At 45.9% G+C, this 20,315-nt stretch overlaps 1 protein-coding gene across 2 annotated transcripts in view; it reads right to left on the bottom strand.

Moving 5' to 3' along the window:
• The window catches only part of PDCD6 (programmed cell death 6), a 31,405-nt gene extending 11,090 nt beyond the window's left edge, over positions 1 to 20,315 (bottom strand). The window contains exons 1-4 of one of the 2 annotated variants that reach the window (XM_074987923.1): positions 20,035 to 20,315; positions 12,839 to 12,900; positions 6,590 to 6,634; positions 4,919 to 5,077 (exon numbers count right to left, since the gene is read on the bottom strand). In XM_074987923.1, coding sequence (XP_074844024.1) covers positions 4,919 to 5,077; positions 6,590 to 6,634; positions 12,839 to 12,900; positions 20,035 to 20,300 — 532 coding nt within the window. In that variant the 5' untranslated portion in view covers positions 20,301 to 20,315. The remainder of the gene's footprint in view (positions 1 to 4,918; positions 5,078 to 6,589; positions 6,635 to 12,838; positions 12,901 to 20,034) is intronic. The other variant, XM_074987924.1, reaches the window with a different exon arrangement.

The following is a 20,315-nucleotide window of genomic DNA, read 5'->3' as shown; positions in this document are numbered from 1 at the left end:
CGAAAGTGTCTGCAGGTGTTGAACACTGCTCTGAGCTCCAGTATATTTATGTGCAGTGACTGCTCAGTGGAGGACCACAGCCCTTGCGTCACCTCTTCGCCCATGTGTGCTCCCCACCCTATGAGGGAGGCATCTGTAGTAAGAAAAACCGATTTGTGGTTGGTGGAAGGGTACCCCTGTTAGCAAGTTCTTGGGGTTTACCCACCATTGCAGGGATTTGCGTACCTCTGTTGTGGGCGACGCCACCCTGTGAACGGTGTGTGCTGCCGGTTTGTATATGCTCGCCAGCCAGTGCTGCATGCTGCGCATGTGTAACCTGGCGTTCTGTACTACGAACGTCGCTGCTGCCGTGTGGCCCAGAAGCTGTAAGCACGTCAGAACTGGCACCGTAGGGCTGAAGGTGATGACTTGCACGAGGGAGCCGATGGCCCAAAAGCGTGTCTCTAGTAGATACCCTCTCGCTGTAACAGAATTTATGCGTGCCCCTATGAACTCTATGTCCTGTGTGGGGTCTATCTTTGATTTTGCCAGATTGATAACCAGGCCGAGCGAAGAGAACGTGCCTGCTGTGACACGTATCATGCGTAGTACCTCCTCCTCCGAGGCCCCTTTGAGTAGGCAGTCGTCCAGATATGGGAATATAAATACCCCGTCTGTGCAGGTAGGCTGACACCACTGCCAAGGTCTTGGTGAAGACTCTGGGGGCCAAGGAGATGCCAAACGGTAGGACCTTGTATTGAAAATGTTCTTTGCCTACCATGAACCGGAGGAATCGTTGGTGAGCCGGATGGATAGTTATGTGAAAATATGTGTCTTGTAAGTTGAGGGCTGCGAACCAATCTCCATCGTCTAGTGCCGTAAGGATGGAGGCGATTGTGATCATCCGAAAGCGTTGCTTGCGCAGGTACTGGCTGAGGCCTCAAAGATCTAAGATGGGCTTCCAGCCTCCTGTCTTTTTCTCTGTGAGGAAGTACCTCGAGTAGAACCCTTTCCCTTGCAGTTGCTCCGGCACTTTTTCCCACTGCCCCTATGAGCATGAGATGGTCTACCTCCTGCTTCAGCCTCGCTACGTGGGAGGCCTCCTGGAGGTGGGGCCTGGGTGGAGGTCGTGGCAGTGGGAGCGACTGGAAGGGGATGACGTACCCCGTGGCTATGATCTCCAGCACCCATTTGTCTGTGGTGATCCTTTGCCACTGGTCGTAGAATGGTCGGAGGCGATGGTGGAATAACTGCTTCGGATGACCTTGTGTGATGGTAGTGATGGCGCAGCCCTGGATCTGTGTGTCAAACTTGTGGCCTTTGGCCCTGCCCCGAGGACACACGGCTCTGTTGGGAACATCGCCTGGGAGTTCTGTACTGCTGGTGCTGTTGATGTCGCCCTTGCTCGTAACCCCTGTGGTACTGGGGACGCTGTTGCTGGTACTGGTACCATCTTTGTTGAGGGTAGTACTTTTTCTTTCTGTATGGAGGGGTGTAAATCCCCAGGGTCCTAAGTGTGGCTATTGAATCTTTACTGGAACGAAGGACCGAGTCAGTTGATTCAGCAAACAGCTTCTGCGAGTCGAAGGGAAGATCGACAATCTTTGCCTGAAGATCCCTCGGTATACCCGAAGTCTGGAGCCAGGACTCCCTTCGCATCACCACTGCCGTAGCCGTGGAGCGTGCTGCTGTGTCCGCAACATCTAGGGCGATCTGAACTCCCGTCCTCGAGGCCGCGTAGCCTTCTTGCACGATGGCCTTGAGCACCGGTTTCTTGTCCTCTGGAAGCGAGTCCATGAGGGAGGTTAACCTAGTGTAGTTGTCGAAATTGTGGTTCGCTAGATGCGCTGCGTAATTTGCCATTCGCAACAGTAGTGTGGAGGAGCAGTAGACCTTTCTGCCGAACAGCTCTAGCTTCTTGGCATCTTTGTCTGTTCCCCGTCTTGAATTGAGATGACTTTGATCTTTGTTGCGACGACTCTACCACCGAGGAATTTGGTTGTGGGTGGCTGAACAGGAACTCCATGCCCTTCGCCGGCACGAAGTATTTCTTGTCCGCCTGTCCAGAAGAGAGCGGAATAGTCGCAGGGGTCTGCCATATCATAGTGGCGGACTCCAAGATTGCTTCGTCAAGCGGTATTGCTATTTTGGAGGAGGCCGGAGGTCTCAGATTTTTGAGGAGCTTATGGTGTTTCTCTTGCACCTCTGCTGTCTGGATGCCTTGCATGAAGGCCACCCTTTTAAACAGCTCTTGGAACTGTTTGAGATCGTCCGGAGGATGGACGTCCCCCGGGGCCGTAGCCTCGTCCGGGGAGGAGAGCGAGGAACCACTAGGATACGCCTCTCTGGACCCTTCCGGTTCCTGTTGGTGATGGTACATCCGCTCGCTGGAAGCTTGCAAGGGAAAATCTTGGGGTTCCATAACCAGTTCCCCCTGAGATACTTGAGTCTCTGTCGCCGTTCGCGATTGCCCTCGGGGATACGGGACCGTCTGTGGGGATCTTTCCCTGGTAGACTGCCGGTGGTGTCTATGCCCCACGTGATAGGGACAACCATGGCAGCATGGGCACTGTTCTTGGGAAGGTGACCTGGACTGCTCCCTTGGTGCGTACCCCCTGCGTCTGGGGGAGTGAGATCGTCGAGAGACCTGGGACACTGGAGAGAGCGATTTGTGATAGTACTCCAGCGGCTCAAACCCCAAGAAGGGTGAAGGTGGTCCCAGCCAAGGCGAGGCTGGTTGTAAAAATGGAGACGGGGACTCCGGGTAGGCTAGGGGGGACCCCTGCCTTTTAGTTGGAGTCTGCAGCATGAGCAGAGGGCTGAGAGAAAGCAACTCTGCAGCCCTGTCTGGAGAGGGGCTGCGGTGCCTTGTTTTCTGTGCAGCCTTCCCCCTCCCTTGAGGGGGTGGCTCCGCCCCCTGACATGCAGGGGATCTCGGCCCCGTCCGCGCTGCGCTCGGCACGCTCATGGGCGGTACTGCACGGGCAGTGTCCTCCGGTGCCTGCAGGCTGCGTGCCTGCGCGCTCTGCACCGCCGGTTCCCCGGGGGTCGGTGCCGCTGCCTGCGGTGCCGCTGGTACCGGCGCTTGTTTAGCCGCCGCCCTGCCTGTGTTGTGGGGCGGCTGTTTGATCATCGGAGGCTGAGCCGCCTCCACGTGGCTCTCCGTGCCGCCGCCGATCAGCTGTTGCTGCGGCTGTGCGCTCCTCCCGTCCCACTCGCTGTTGCTGCCGGCAGGGATCGGGTTGGGGAGACTTTCCTCTGTTTTTGCGCTGATGGGGTGAGGGAGGCAGCTTTCCTTTTATGGGCCCCGGAGGGTCCCTCCTGCTGCGGCTGCTCCGGCACGTCTGGCTGGAGGGCCTTGTCGAATAGCAGCATTTTAAGCCGCATCTCCCTGTCCTTCCTTGCTCTGGCTGTTAATTTTGCACAGAAGAAGCATTTCTGCGTGACATGGGACTCCCCAAGGCACCTTATGCAGTGACTGTGCCCATCAGACGCTGGCATTGCCTCTCGGCAAGACTCACATTTCTTGAATCCTGAAGAGGACATTGTTGGTGAGTCTTTTAGTTGTTAATGGGGTACTTAGCACCTTCTCTGTGCTGTTTTCCCCCTCTCCGATAGCCTGCCACGGCAGGAGGGCTAATGGCCCTAGGCTCCTGGCCTCCGGTGCTCCGCTTGTTACTAGGACTGGACTGAGTTCCGTCCCGCATGGTTTTTTTTTTTTGAAAATAACTGGCTAACTTAACAACGGACTAGAACTTGAAAACTTTAAAGAAAACAGGTAAAACCACTGAATATGCTAACTTGGACGTAGCCTAGTCGGATTCCGTCTGCAGCCGACGGCGGTTAAGAGGAACTGGAGGGCACCGGATCACGCACGTGGCCAGGAGTGTGCAAGGGAGCGGCGCGCGCCAGCGCATGCACGGTCCAGCAGAAACTGCTTGGAAGATCTGATCTGCGGCGTCAGGCGAGCCCGACACCTAATGTGGAGCACCCACAGGGATACTCGAAGAAGAAGGTCCAGCTCTGCAGTTAGCAGCAAGGAAGTAGGATTGGCAATCCCATGCCCTCTTTACTTTAGCACTGGTGCTGGTGGCTCTGCTTCAGAGCTGGGGTATTAGTCAGTAACCACTCCTACTGCTGCCTTCCAGCTACCCATCTCGTTCAGATTCAAATAGGTGAAATCACTAAATTGATGATTTTTAAAGTCTTATGACTGAAGTTGTCCAAAATGGACCATGAATTTGGTAGGACTCTAATCATAGGATGTGGTAATTTGAACTAAATATTTTAGAGCAACAGATCTAAATAGATTTGATTCACACTTTAAAAGGAATTCAAGTTTCCAAGACAAATTGACTTCTTTATAGCATCTTAATTTTTGTGTTTTCAAACAAATCACAGACTTAAAATTAACTTTATAAGTTTATATGTAATCAAAGCAGGGATTTGTAGACTACAATTCAGAAATTCCATCACTGGAAATGTACCCGGTACCTCAAGTATGCCTGAGAAGGGAAACAGGTTTCCTTACTTGTCCCATGATGGCCTTTCCTTGTACATAATTAAATTTATTTCTTAAACAATCTGGCCAAAAAAACTTTAAAACCTAATAATGTTTTATGACCAATGACAAAGTGAACCACTGATTAAGAAATTTATAACTGAAAAGATGGTAAGTCTTCCAGGCTGTTTATTACATTTCTCAATTTTATTCAGCTGAAGAATTCAGCTTGCTTGTAAGGTGCTCATGGCACAGATGTCAGTCTTTTATAAAGTACCAGACACAACCAAATGAGAGTCACCTTCAACCCTCAATTATTTCTTACAATTGATTATTCCACTTTGTCACAATTGCAAATTGGCACAGCCTTAAAGATAGTGATTTATTTCTGGACAAATCCAGCCATTATATAGTAAACTATAATTATAAATAAATTACCAAAACCTGTTAGTGCTTGCTTTAGTTCATTTTTGTCAATCATTCCGGAATTGTCTCTGTCATACGTTCGAAAAACATTCTGCCAATCTGATATATACTTCCAAACTCCGGAAAATTCATGGAAGTTCACTCCACCTTTGTTCTCTCTGTCAAACATGGCTGAAATAAACATAATTGAAGCATTAATAAAGAAACTATACTGAAGCCTTTAGTAAGATTCTGCCATCTTTAATAAAAGGTGGGCCGGACTGGCTGACAAGGTGGTAAAGAAATGGTGGGCAGGAGGATTTGTGAAAACAGGGCTAACCTGAAGTAAAAGTAGAAGAAACAAATGAAGCAGACAGGAGAGGAAATGCTGAAGTGACAAAAAAGATGGATAGGGAAGAACAAGGGGAGTGACTGAAGAAGGCAACATGGAAGAGCAATGGTACAACAGCGAAGTCTCCTAGGCATCAAATGGGTCAGTGGCAGAACAGTATGAAGGTGTTGTTCTACAAGGAGTTGCAAAGCGGAATGGCACAGAATGCCCCCCACAAAGGAGTTTTTGACATTCTAAATCTGCAGGGTAAACTTGGGTAACTTGTTACAGCTACAAACTACTTTTTTGTTTTTAATGTACAATATAAGATGATACCAGACTGGAGATTTAATTTCAGGTACATACTTGAACAGATTTGAGTAAGTAATTATAAATAACTTGTTCATAAGCTTTGTAAGGCAGGAAGAGACATTTTCCATGTTTGTCTCTTGGTATATCATTAACTTGCTACTATCTTCTTTTGCACTACTCAGAATTATGCTAATAGCTATCATATGGTTTTTGCTTTTCCTTCTCTCTTTTGGGCTTTGAGCTACAAGATAGGATAGGATTTTCCTATTTGGTACATGTAATTAGAACAAAAGCTTTAAAAAATTGTTCCCAGTGATTTACTGGTATTAAAAAATGAAGACAATTCTATTGTCAAAAAAGATCTGACTTTCCCCTACATTTCTGACACAGTTTTCTCAGCTGTCTTGTAACCGTTCCTAAAGCTTGCTTGTGCAGCTCTAGTTAAGGCTATGTTTTGGTCATAGGCAAAAAACAAATTTACAAACCAGTGACCTGTCCATGACTTTGTACCCCCAACAAATTTTTTTAAGGAGGGGAGGACCCCCTTCCAAAAGCAACAACAGCTTCCTCCCTCAGTTCCGTGGTGGAGGCATGGCCAGGGGCTCTGCAGCTCCCACTGCCCAGAAACCAAGGCCAGTGGGAGCTGTGGGGCAGAGCCTGTAGGTGGAGGCAGTGCATGGAGCCACCTGGCCATGCCTCTGCCTAGAATCCATAACTTCAATGACTTCTGTGTCAAACTCACACAGATTTATATGCTACTTACACAAAGTCAGCTGTATCTTTTCTACAGGATTTCAAAACAGATGCATCAGATGGCCTTTGACTTTATTTCTTCCTAAGAATCAGCCTTTTTAGAATGGGGTTAAGGAAGGCAGAACTGAAGCATCTAATTTTTTCACAGTGTTCCACATTGTATAATGTACTTTCAGTTTATTATTAATTACATCATATTAGGTCAAGAGCTGCAGCGTGAAAACCTTCGCCATTAGCTAAATGGCTAATTGAAATGTGATTTTAAAAAGATATACATACTCAGAGTAACACTGTACAGTTGTACTTACACAGAATTGACCTGACAGTTGCTGGATTAAATGGAGTCCATGTTCCTGAAAGAGAGAAAAGCAGCATGATAAAGCTTTAATAGGAAAAAAAAAATACAAAACACACCCCAAAGTTAAAATCCGAATGGCAGCCCAGTTGGAAAGCTCTGAGCTAAATCACGTGGACATAATATATAATAAAATCACTCATGCTCCTAAGTCATATATTTATACCAATACAGACCCCTAGTGTACTCTGGTCTAAAGTTATCTATTTATCTTCTCTGACCCATGTTGTACAACTAGCATACTAAGGTCTCATCTACACAAACCCGTCCTTCCCACCCCATGAGGTAAGGTCAGCAAGGACTGCTCCAAAGAGGAAAGTTTCTTCAAGTTGTTGGGAAATTACTGCAAGAATCAGGAAGTCGCTTTTCCCTTTCCCTAGTTTATCAAGTGATGCGGCGATTTTAAGGTGTGGAGAGGTCATATAAATAATGTTTGTGCATCTTCATTTGGAGTACTGGCAAAATAAAATCTGGATTTACCATCTTATCCATTATGGTTAATTACATGTACATAGTATTTAACACTTAAAAGAATATCCAATGGAATTCTTTGGGAAATACAAAAAGTGATGTAGTCTTTACAGTGCTTTGCTTTCTTTTACAGCAGAAAGCATAGTTCTTTAATGAACTTTCAGACTAGGATTAGAATTGAACTTCACATTTCTCTTAGCGTTAGAATAAGAACTTTGATAACATTTGACATGCGCATACATAAACGTGGTGATTTTATATGGAGATACACATCTCATAGAGCACATCTTCAAATTTACTATATTTCCTCATGGAAACCATAGGCAACATTTGAAGTTTTATGGTTATCCAGAGTCATTCTTTCCATGGTTGCCTGTCTCAAGAAGTAATGAATACATTTTGCTCCAATATTCTCATGTTCTTCAAGTCAATGTTTGTGAAGAGAATTTTCAGTGTATAGTGTGAACACAGTAAAAATACAAAAGTCTAGTTAACCAAAGTATTTGCTATTAGCAACAAAGGCAATTCAAAATTTAAACCTCAAACACAATATGCCCTCCTTATCAACTGGCAGCTGAGAGATCTGCAGCGCAGATCTCAGTTTCTTACAATGTTACATTTCTAATCTTCCAAATATTTGTAAACCTTCTAGCAGAAAGTGATAACCCGATGTTCATGTAAATCATTGGGGGAAAGCTTTCAAAGTATATAAAGACCATTGAGGAGCAGCAGCAAAGGACATAAAAATTACCAACTTGCTGTCCAGCTTTACTGTGTTTGAAACAACTGCTTCTTTTCCATTAATCAAATAGACACAGGTCGCAAACTAAGTCTGAGTGGGTTACATAGCCTGCACAGCAGTGTAATATATTTTGTCCCTTTCTAGACACATGGCTAAATCTAAAAAATATTTTAGATTGTAAACTTAGTGAACCAGCTGGTTTTTCCTAGCATTGTAAAGTCCTATTTAGTGAACTGGTTAACCATTAAGTTTAGCTAGTTAACCAATTAAATGGGATGGAGCATGATGAGGGAGGCCCCCCCTGCAGCGGATGGGAGCTGATGAGGCCAGACTGGAGTGCTCTCACCTGCTGTACGTCCAGACCCACCGCAGACTAGTGGAGCACTCTTGCTGGTCTGAAGCAACCCTGCCTGCAGCACGCCTGGCCCGGGGCTGCTCCTGCAAGGCTGGACTGCCCGCGTTTCAGGCAAACAGGAATTGAAAGTTTTTGCTGTGGGGCAGAGGCAGCACCAGAAGCTCTCACGGCCTCCACAGCCCTGGGGGCTGGATGTGGGTTGTGTCTTACCCACCTACATCTAGCCCTACATCCTATGTTCTAACAATGGTTGGAGCCAGATGCTTCCAAGGAAATGAATGGAACAAAGCAATTTATCAACTGATACATCCCATCAACTCCCAACTTCTGGCAGTCTGAGGTCTATGAACACAGAGCCAGGGGCTGCACCCCTGACCATATGGGATAACAGCCATTGATGGAACAATCCTCCAGGTACTTATCTAATTCTTTTTTCAATCTAGTTATACTTTAAGCCTTCACAACATCCCTGGCAACAAGTTCCACAGGTTGACTGTGCATTGTATGAACATGTACCTCATTTGTTTTAAGCCTGCTGTCTATTGACTTCTTTTGAGGACCCCTGCTTCTTCTGTCATGTGAAAGGGTAGACAACACTATTGTTCTTTCTCCACAGTAGTTAGAATTTTACAGACCTCTGTCTGTCATATCCCACACAGGCATCTCTTTTCAACAAACAGTCCTTGTCTTTTTACTCTCTTAACGTGGAAGCCGTCTGCAGGGAGGCCAATCTGCTGCCTTGTCTCAGGTGGCTTTGTCAGTTTTGGGTCACCAACAGGCGGTTTCAGATATCAGCAGTCTATGGACCTACGGCCATCTGGCAGAGAATTTTGCAGTACCAGTTGGGGCCTGAGCTCCCATCCCTGGGCAGGTGAGACCCTGTAGACATTCTAGTTCTCAGCCCACAAGAAGGCTGACAAATAGGACACTCTCAAATTGCTCTCGCCCCCTAGGTGGGGCCAAGCAGGCTTTAGCTGGGATTTTGGAATCAGGTAGTCAGCACACACACAGTCCACTGAGAGAAGCACCCACACAGTATAGTGGATCAAACAGGGATTCGCTTATCCAGCAAGCAGTCTAGGGTGTCAGCAAGGGCTTCTTCTGGGAGAACAAGCTTCCTAGTGAGGGTTGGGAGTCCAACTGCTTCATAGGTTCTGACCCAACTGAGCAGTGGATTCTTTCCTTTATATTTCTGGTCCCATCCCAGTACTTCTGGCAGGGTGAGTGGGGCAGGTTTCGATGTGCCCACCAAAGGGAGTATGGTGGCCCCTTGCTCTCCAGTGGGGAGTGAGGCACCACTGTCCCTTTTTCTAGATCACCAATGAACGTGTTGAACAGAGCTGTCCTAGTACAGATTAGGAAGGAATACCATTATTTATCTCTCTACTTTCTGAAAACTGACCATTTATTAGCCTTTGTTTCCTGTCTCAATCTATTCTTGATCCTTGAGAGGACCTTTCGTCTTATGCCATTAGTGCTTACTTTGCTTAAGACATCTGGTGAGGGACTTAGTCAAAGGTTTTCTGTACACTATATCCATTGGATCACCACTGTCTGTGTGTGTTTTCACACCCTTAAAGTACTCCAACAGATTGAGGAGGCATGATTTTCTCCTACAAAAGCTGTGTTGACTCTTTTGCAACATATGTCCATCAGTGTATGCGATAATTCTGTACTTTGATAGTTTCAACTAATTTGCCTGGCACTAAAGTTTGGTTTACTGTCCTCTAACTGCCAGGGGAGCCTTTTAGATAAAATGTGTCACATTACAGAAGCTGATTTAACCGATACATTATATAACAGTGGTTCAGCGGTTTCCTATCTGAGAGTCATCAGAATACCATCTGGCCTTCGAGCCTGCTGCTGTTTATCAATCTGTTCCACAATATCCTTTATTGACACCTTAATCTGGGACAGTGGCTTAGACCTTTTACTTAAAGTGAGTCAGGTGTGGGAGTCTCTCTCAGGTCTACAGCAAAGATGGAGGCAAAGAATTCAATCAGCTTGTTTGCAATTGTCTGGTCAACCTTAAGTGCTCCTTTAACACAACTGTTCAGTGATCTCACTGAGTGGTAGACTTGTTTTTAATTAACTTTTTGTGCTCTTAATTTTGTCTCATTTTCCAGTTCTTTAAATTCCTTTTTGGACTGCCCAAATATACTTTCACACTTGACTTGACGGAATTTCACTTCCTTTGTTTTCCTCAGTAGGATTTGACTTAACTTTTCTTTTTAAAGTCTGTCTTGCTACCTTTTCTTATGTTAGTCATGGCATTTTTGATCCTCTTTTTTTAAATTGGAATATACAGTTAATTTAAGCCCCTAATATAATGTTTTTAAAAGAGCTTCCATGCAGCTTGCAGGCATTTCACCCAAAAAGTTTAATACCAGAAGAATCAAGATCTAATGTCAATCTTTAGACTACTTCTCCTTCAAAATTAATGGGGAAGTGCTAAGAATGTCTAGGTTCTTGGTTTGATCAAATACAGAAACTTGTGGAATCTGGGAATGCAGTTACTTTTACTTTTTTAAAAATTTGTTATTTTACTACCTAGCTCATCTGTTCTTCAGCCTCTCAGTGTCGAATTCCTAAGAGATGATTTCTCATATAACCATAAATGTGCAAACTGCTAACCAATACTGTAAACAGACAAAGAAGAAAGGAACACAGCAATTATCGTGGTTGTGTAACAATACTTAAGTGGGTCACATAGAATAAAAAATTATTAATGTGAAGAACTTAAAATAGAAAGACTGGGCAAAGATGAGTTTCAAAAACTATTTTGAATAATGTTTTGGAGCTCTGAACAAGAGATCTAAATTGCTTCAGCTTCCCTATTTTTGCCACAATTTTTCAAGTTTCACCCTTTCAAATAGATCCTATTCTTTTGATCATTAATAGACTGTCCAATGTATCAGGTAAACAAATTTACTTTGCTTTTAGTCACATGGTTGACGAGACAATGACATTTTTGTGCTCCACAGTAGGATGTTTCATAGGAATATTCCAAGTGAAATGATGAGTAATAAAAATGGTTTATTCCTGTTACCACTGCAGCCTAGAACGTCACTTGGCCTCATTTTCACCACAGACACTTTCTGCAGGAAGCGTAACAGAATTAATCTTGGCAGATATTCCACATGAAACCAACTGTGGATGCAACAAAGAGCTACTCAACACAAACCTCTCACATGTTCCAGAAAAGGGCACTAAATGAACTACAATGGACCAAGTGTTCGGGTAGACCGAAAAAAGTCTGAACAGCACCTCACTGCCAGTCAAGTATAACTAAGTCTTGTCTACACTTGAAATGCTGTAGTGGGAGCTGAGGAAGAGCTCTGTGCAGCATGAATGCCTGTCTGTCACCAACAAAAGTTGGTCTAATAAAAGGTATTACACCTCACCCACCTTGTCTCAGGAAGTCCTAATGACAGACTGGGGAAATGCTGAACAAATGGCTTCGGAAGCACTCCTGAGAACATTTTAACACCTCCTTCCTTCTGTAACGTGTAGTTAATTCTCTCTGTTAAAAACCATCACTGACCATTAGACCTTTTAACATCTTAATTTCCTGTACCGTGGTATGCAATGAAAAAGATTAGTACATGTTCAGGACAACAGGTTGGAAGTACTCCTGCAAAGTTTTCCTGGACTACGTACTGGTTTCTGTTTTAAAAAGTGAAGGGCAGAAGTGATGAGCAATATGCATCATGGTTCTACCTTAATTCCTGTCAAAATGAAGACAACTGAAAAATGTTGTTCTTACACTTTCTCCAGGAACAACCACCCAACGCAGAGAAACAAAGCAGGAGCTGATCTTGTGCTATTAAAACACATCAAAATCCTACCTGAGAACATCTGAAGAGGAACTGGACTTTTTCAAGGTGTAAGACAAGGAAATCTTACGGGGCAATGGATTATACAGTTCGTCTGTCCATTCTGCTCTCATTTTTATTCACTTCTCACTCAGTCTTCCCTAGAGCAGGGATTCCCAATCTATGAGTGAGGACCCAAAATGGGTAGCCATTAGATTTTCTAAGGGTTGCCAGCTGGGTGGCTCTGAGCCATATGCTTCTTTAAAAAGCCATTTGTGGCTCCTGCCGCCACTCACTCCTCCAGCTCCCAGTCCCTGTCCTGATGGGCTGAAATGGAACTCCATTTAATAGCCAGCAGGAGGGATCTGGTAGTTAAACCAATTAAATTGAGTCCCATTTCAGTGCAGCAGGGCAGGGAACTGCCCATGATTCACACAGAGGAAGGGAGTAGGAGAGTTGGGGGGAGCCATGCAGAGCAGGCAGTGGCGGCCTAGTGAAGGAGTAGCAGGAGGGCAGCAGTGACGCTTGTGTGAGGTAAGTGGGGGGGGGGGGCTATGGGGGTTTAAACCTGGGGGCAAAGGGGTGAATCAAGATAGATAATATTCCCCCCTCCAAGGGAAAACCTTCCCTCTCCCTTTTTGAATTGCCTTGGGTCACAGAGTCTTAATGAATTTCCAAGATGGATCACCATCTTGAAAAGGATGGGAACCGCTGCCCTACAGGACTGCTCCTTACTGCAGGTTCAGATTTTCTGTTTCCTCTGAAGAGATGTGCATCATTCAGCCAAAAAGAGGGAAGAAATTTATAAGTCACACTTACCATTGGATAATGCCTGCTGAAGTTCACTTTCAGATATTACTCCACTCCTGTCTTTATCAACCCTGAAAAGAAATATAAAATTTAAAACATTTCACTTTAAAGTGTGTAATTTAAGAAAATTTAAAATGAGAAAATGTCATTCGGGGTTATGGTGGATGAAACGCTGGATATGAGTAAACAGTGTGCCCTTGTAGCCAAGAAGGCTAACAGCATATTAAGGTGCACTAGGAGGAGCATTTTGAGCAAATCTAGAGAAGTGGTTGTTCACCTCTATTCAGCACTGGTAAGGCCATATCTGGAATACTGTGTCCAGTTTTGGGCCCCCCAGTATAAAAAGGATGTGGATTTGCTGGAGCAGTTTCAGTGGAAGGCAACAAAAATGATTAAGGAGCTGGAGCACATGACCTATGAGAAGAGGCTGAGGGATTTGGGCTTGTTTAGTTTACAGAACAGAAGACTGAGGGGTAATTTAATAGCAGCCTTCAACTTCCCGAAGGAGAGCTCTAAAGATGATGGTGAGAAACTGTTCTCAGTGGCATCAGATAGCAGAACAAGAAGCAATGGTCTGAAGTTAAAGAGGGAGAGATGTAGGTTGGATATTAGCAAAAACTACTTCACCAGCAGGGTGGTGAAGCACTGGAATGCAATGCCTAGAGAGGTGGTGATTCTTCATCCCTAGAGGTTTTCAAGTCCCAGCTTCAAAGCCATGGCTGGGATGACTTAGTTGGAGTCGATCCTGCTTGAAGCAGGGGGCTGGACTCGATCTCTTGAGGTCCCTTCCAGCCTTATGATTCTATGATTAATAATCTGAAAACTTACTTTAATCCTTTCAAAAAGGAGGAAAAAAAATCAATATTAAAGCCCAGAGGCAGCAACCTAGGACTTGAAACCTGACTTCTGTCAACAAAACTCTGTAGTGTGTTCAACAAAAGAGTGGAGGTGTGCACACTTGAATGCTTCTTCCACTGCTTCTACTTTGCCGATTAAATAAAACCACCTCAGTGAAAAGCACAGAGCTTCCTGCAGCAAAGTTATATAAAAAAGTGCCAGTGTAGACACAGATTGGTAACAACACTATTAATAACCTCCAGGTATCACTCCAGAATACCCATCCTGACTGCTGTGGTCAGCAGTTCAAACTCTGCTTCCCCACAGCCAGGTACACAGGCATCCACCCCTCCTGCCATAAAGGTCCAGGGCACACATCAGGTCAAGCAACTTGGATGCTTATGATATACTACATGACCACATGCAGCATATTCACAACAGGAGAGAACAATGCAGCATCCACCTTTCAGAACAGGGTTTCCCAACCTATCAGTGAAGACCCAAACATGGGTCACAATTACATTTCAAAAGGAACTGGAACTTTTCCTTGCAACAAAGCCCGTTGCCAACTTCATCCACATATCTATTCTAGAGATACCATCACCGGACCTAACCAGGTTATTCACAGAATCACAGGCATATTGTCACATTCCTCAACTAACATCATATATGCCATCATGTGCCAACAATGCCCAGATGCTTTGTATATTGGACAGACTTCAAACTCTCTTAGACAAAGGGTTAATGGGCACAAAACAGACATCAAAACACTCCTGATCTGCAAACCGGTCAGCCAGCTCTTTAATGGAGTGGGCCATTCTGTTAATGACTTAAAAGTTTGCATCTTACTGAAGAGGAATTTCCACAACAGTCTGGAGAGAGAGGCTGCTGAACTCTTATATTAAATTCAACACATTAACATGTGGTTTGAACCAGGCTGGGAATTTTCTGGGTCATCATCGGAGCTCTTTTGCATACTTGGCTTAATCTAATTCTTGACACCTCCCCCGCTTCTGCCCCTCTACTCTCTGATTTGCTCACCTTGATAATTTTTTTCTGCTTTGTCAACCTTGATTACTATTTTTGGTTTTCTGTGCCTTAAATATTGAGTCTGTTCTGGTATGGCTATGATCTGAAGAAGCAGGTCTGTCTCACGAAAGCTCATCACCTAATATATTATTTTGTTAGCCTCTGAAGTGCTACTGGACTGCTTTTTTGTTCTGACACTCCTGAAGTGGTTCTCAACTTCTTAATTGGATGAAGAGCTGTCAGGCACAACAAAGCAGCAGCAATGTAGCACTTTAAAGACTAAGAAAACAATTTATTAGGTGATGAGCTTTCATGGGGCAGACCCACTTCTTCAGGCACTTGAGCCAATGAATTACACTGAGAACCATTTCAGCTGCAGGGCAGCGGAGTACATACCTGAGGAGCAGTGCCCAGCTCAGGTAAGGTGGGGGCTTGAGTCTGAGGCTGGGATGGAGGGCAGAGTTGATCAGCTCCATTGCTTCCAGCTTCTGTAGGAGATAGGATCCCCACAGACAGCGCTGCTGGCCGGGGCTCTCAGCCCTAACTGGTTTCTAACCATGGCGGCCCATGTGCCTCCCCTAGCCCCCCCACAGTCTGTGAATGACTCCTAGCCCCTTCTAGACCCCTCCAGCCAATGAGTGACTCTCCTAGCCCCCTGCAGCCCGAATAACTTCGAGCCCTTGAGCGTGTCTCCTCTAGCCCCCTTCTGCCTGAGTGACTCCTAGCTCGACTGCAACTCCCCTAGCAACCTCTACACCCCTCCACCCCCTACATGTGACTCCCGTAGCCACCTGCAGCTCGAGTGAAACTCACTCACCCCGAGTGAGACACCCTTAGCCCCCTTCAGCACGAGTGACTTCTAGCCCCCTCCAGTCTGAATGACTCTCCTAGCCCCTGCAGCCCCTGAATGACTCCTAACCTCTGAATGTGATCCCCCTAGCCTGAGAGTGAGAGCTCCCTCGCCGTCTAGGCCCTCCAGCTTTTGTGTCTGACTTCTCTTGCCCCCTGCAGCCCGAGTGACTCCTAGCCCGGGTGTGACTCCCCTAGCCCCCTTCAGCCCCTAAGGGACTCCTAGCCCCTAAATGTGACCCCCCTGGCCTCTGATTGTGGGGATTAAGCCAGGGAAAGCAGTTTAGGGATGAGTCTCTTTCTGCCACCACAACTCCAACTGTAGTAAATGTAGTATTATTTTATTACTACATTTCCCCTTTTCTATGAAATAACTATTATGAATATATAAGCATGAGGGGCACAATTTTAGCTAATTAGCTAGTTATGGCTCTGCTTCCCCCCCACCCCCCAATCTTTGAATTGCCTTGGGTCACCAAGTCTTCCTGAATTGTCAAAATAGGTCCCGTCTGGAAAAGGTTGGGAACCGCTGTTTCAGGCAGATGGCAGCCCCATGGTGAACAGGGGATGGAAGATACTATCTCATGGGACATTAAGTTCACATCCATGATGCACTACAATCCATACTGCTTTCCCAAAACTCTTAGCTGCAGAAAGTGGCAGGCTGCACAGTATGATAGCGACCCACAGTGCTCTGTTCTCGCTGTTGATAAGCGACAACTGTAGATGCAGTCTACAGTCCAAAGGAGCATTACATGAACATGCACAAGCAATGTAAATATACTGCTCTGACTGTCAGTATAACTTGCTCAACAAAACCCTGTAGTATAGACCACGTCTTACACACACATTTAACTTAATTGGCATCAGCAGTTTCACTGAAGCCAGAGGGACTACTCATGATCATAAAATTAAACCTATTTAAGTATTTGTAGAATTGGGGCCTAAAAGTTCTTATCCCATCTAGTAAAATAAGAACATTCCTACATTCTTTAAAGCCATTCACTACAAAGCTTATCATGTAAACATTTTACAGGTATCAGAAATAAAGCTTTTGACTAGTGCTAGAAAGTGCCAAACACCACAGTAATAGGAAGAATAAATAGCAACAGAAATGAACACAGCGAGTCCTCAGACTTTCGACACCTCACTTATGTAGGATATCACGTATAAAAAAAAACTGTCCAGTTGACTGACCGTTTCACCATTAGAACAAAAGCCAACAGGGATAACAGCACACATTACACGGAGAGCCCCACTACTAATTTCACTATTCAAGCTTGCTGATTAGCTCCTGGTCCCTCAGCTTAGTTAATCAAAAACAAGCAGCAAGGCTATCCAGGAACAAGCTGCCATGGCAATGGGAGAGTGGGGAACCTCTTCTAGCTCCATTCATTAGAAGGCAACAAAGTTATTTACAAGCAATTCTGTAAAAAGCAAATCCAGTTCCTTGCACTATGTTGTCAGCATTCTACCCAGCCTAACTTAAGAGGCCCTGTTGCTGTTCTTTGTACTTCTGAAGTTTGTTTTTTAAGTTTTGTTTTAAGCAGGAAAGCTTAGATCAAGTGCAGGTGATGTTTAAGAGATGCAGAACAATCAACTATGGAAACAAAAAATCAATGTCATTGAGAGACTTGGAAAAAAGAGGAGATAGCAATTGAACTCAGTAAAGCTTTGTATATTCTCCCACCCCCTCCCAATCAACTACTGTGACCATCCTGACAGACAAAGTTAGAATTCAGCAGTATGTCAAGGGTTCTGCTCCCCTACATTTTTCTGTGATAATTAAGCAGGAGGTTGGACTCATTGCTCAGGATGATAAACTGTTAGTTGTTTGGCTGGAGGATCAAAATCGAGACCAAACTCCTGAGAGCTTAGACATAATTCAAGAAAAAACTAGGAATATTTATGAAGAGCTAAAGAAACAGGGAGCTCTATTCATGAGCCCTTTAATGCAAGCAATGCCTGGCAATATGCAGTTTTAAACCACAGCCAATTTCCTCACCTCAAGGTCTCGGATCTACCTCAGAAGCTGCCAGTGCAAATGAGGAGGCAGTCTGTACTATTCCTGACACATTGGCTCGAAGGCCTGAAGTGAATGGCTATTATACTTGACAAGTTTTTAATCCTGATGAAACTTGGCTCTTTTCAAAAGAGCTGTCACAAATTTATCTAGCCAAAGAGGAGAAACTCAAGCCAGGGTTCAAAGATGCTATGAAAAGGCTCTTCTTTTGCACGATCCAAATGCTGAAGATGACTAAACTCAAATCCTTGCTTGCTTACCAGTTGGAAAAACCCTGGGCTTTCAAGGATGTTCCCAGGGCATTTCTCTCAGTGATATGGAAATTCAAACCCAAGGCATACACCAGATTTGAATGAGTTGCTGGCATAACACTCTGAGGAATTAAATAATGAGGACAAGATGCATTCAATGCAGAGACTGCTGCTTCTGAAGTCTTAACAACAAAAATGTTGGCTGAGGCATTTCAGCATCTGGAAACTGCCATGTCCCTGCTTAAAGAACATGGCCCCAGCATTACACACAATGCATCTGAGAATAGGAGCATACCCAACATGTACAGCTAGTAGGGATAAACTTGCAAGACAAGAACGTGTCCAAAATTCCTTGGACACTACGAATCTAGGAAAGAGGCCCCAGCCAAGAGCCTTTCAAAAAGTTTTAGAAAGTCAAAACATGTGATTTTACATGTTTATGTGAATGATGTTTACTAAATAAACACATTGTCACTACATTTGTTATCTATAATTCATTTAATGCATAAGCCCAGATTATTGTGCTGAAAACTTCAAGCTTTGATTCAGGAACGAAGTTCCTCCTAACCCCCTTAATATTAACCTCTATGGGAAAAGTGATTTTCACTTATATTTCAACTTACAATGCAATTTTGGGAAAGAATTGTGTTGTGAGTCCAAGGACTCCCTGCATATGCACAGTTACAAATACATAGGGGAAAAAAAGACACTGGTAAGTGACAGAAAAAAGAGCAAATATACATATTGGGTATGTGCATGTGCTACAGAAAACAATCAATCCAATAAATCAATATGAAAGTGTATGAAGAAACCTGAGTAATGTACACTGAAGTAATGGAAAAGAAAAGCCAGGGTGCAGATGAAAGAAACCTATATTACAAGCAGATGGAGCACTGCAAGTAATGAGCGTGACCTTTGGAGGAATAAACATTCAGTATGTAATCACAAATTTTGACATAAAATACCTGGACTACTAGATACACTAAACTCTTGAATTACATGGGGGCTGTGTTTCTGCAATTCCTACATAACTCAAATTTCATGCAAGCTGAGGGGAGATGGGAATGGGGCTGCAGTCTGGTTCCTGGCTCCCCTGGGGGGGGCAGGGATTGGGAAACTGACCAGCCAAGCAGGAATGGTCAGTTTCCTGGCTCCCAGAATGGCAGAGAGCTGGTTCCCCTCTCTCTGCCTGCTGCTTGAGGGACCTGGAAACTGATTGGCAGATGAGTTTCCTGGGTTCCAGGAGTGGCAGGGAGCTGGGAATCAGGCAGCAGGCTAGCCCATGTCTCCCTTCTACTTCCAGAGGGAAACCGAGCAGGGCAGCAACCTTGTTCAGTTTCCTGGCTCCAGCCAGTGGAGGGGGAACTGGAACCAGGGGCAGTCTAGCTCCCAGCTCCCCTCTGCTCCTTGGAGCCAGGAAACTAACCAGCACTGCTACCCTCCCTGCTCAGTTTCTGGACTCTGCAAAACAGAGGGGAGCTGGCAGCCACACTGCCACCTGGTTCCCAGCTTCCCACCACCCCAGAACCCAGAAAACTACTCCTGTCAGGGGCTGCAGCCTGACTCACAGCTACCCCCAATAGGAAACCACGCCTGTTGGAGTGGCAGTTGCATTACCTCAAGACAAGCGCAACTGGATTGCACATATCTCAATGGTTTCCTATGTTGATACTTATGCAACAGACATATTAGAAGAAAACAAGTCATTCAAGAACCCCAGCACAAGTGCAATACAGTGGGGGGAATTCAGGTTCGCTTTCCCTACCCTCCACCCACCCTCTCCGCCGAATAAGAATTAGGCCGCATGTTTATTGAAGTGTCCCCAGGACTTACGGGTAGCTCTACACCCGGTGCTCACGTGGACACCTCCCGCCCTGGCTGCTGACTTCACGCCCCATCCTCGCACAGCCGCTACGAGCGCCCCGCAACCAGACCGGTGCGGTTAGAACCGCCCGCACTCCAGGGCCGGGCTGGAGAAACCGGGCCAGACCCGCCCGGGAGGAGGGAGGGGCGGCACTACATAGCTGGGTGGGGAGCCGCAGGGACACAAGAGCGGCTCCAGGAAGCCTTGGGCACGACCGCCGCGGGGAGCGGGGCGGGACCCAACACTGGCCCGGGGAGAGGCGCTGACTCGGCGGTCCCGGACAGGCTGAGGGGGGTTGTTGTCGGTGGGGTCACCCGGGAAACGACCGCAGCCGCCTCCGCAGCGCTCTCACCTCTGGAACACGCCCCACAGGAAGTTGGGCTCCGGCATGCCCGGGCCGCCGCCTCCCGCGCCGGGCCGGTACTGGTACCCCGCTGCCATCGCCCCACGCGCGCCGCCGAACCCGCCTCGTTCGTAACAGCGCCCGAACACCACACAACGGTCACGGGGCCCGCGAGCTACTCCCAAACTTCCGCTTCCGGCCCTTCTAGCTGACGGCGTCCCCCGGGCGGAGAGATCACATGACTGCCCGGCATCGCGAATGCCGCAACGTCCCATCGCCCGCTCACCCCC

This window comes from Carettochelys insculpta, chromosome 2 (assembly GCF_033958435.1).
Source record: "Carettochelys insculpta isolate YL-2023 chromosome 2, ASM3395843v1, whole genome shotgun sequence".
In the NCBI taxonomy this organism is placed as follows: Eukaryota; Metazoa; Chordata; order Testudines; family Carettochelyidae; genus Carettochelys; species Carettochelys insculpta.
Note: the sequence above shows the minus strand (reverse complement) of the source record. Positions and strands in the feature narration are given on the sequence as shown.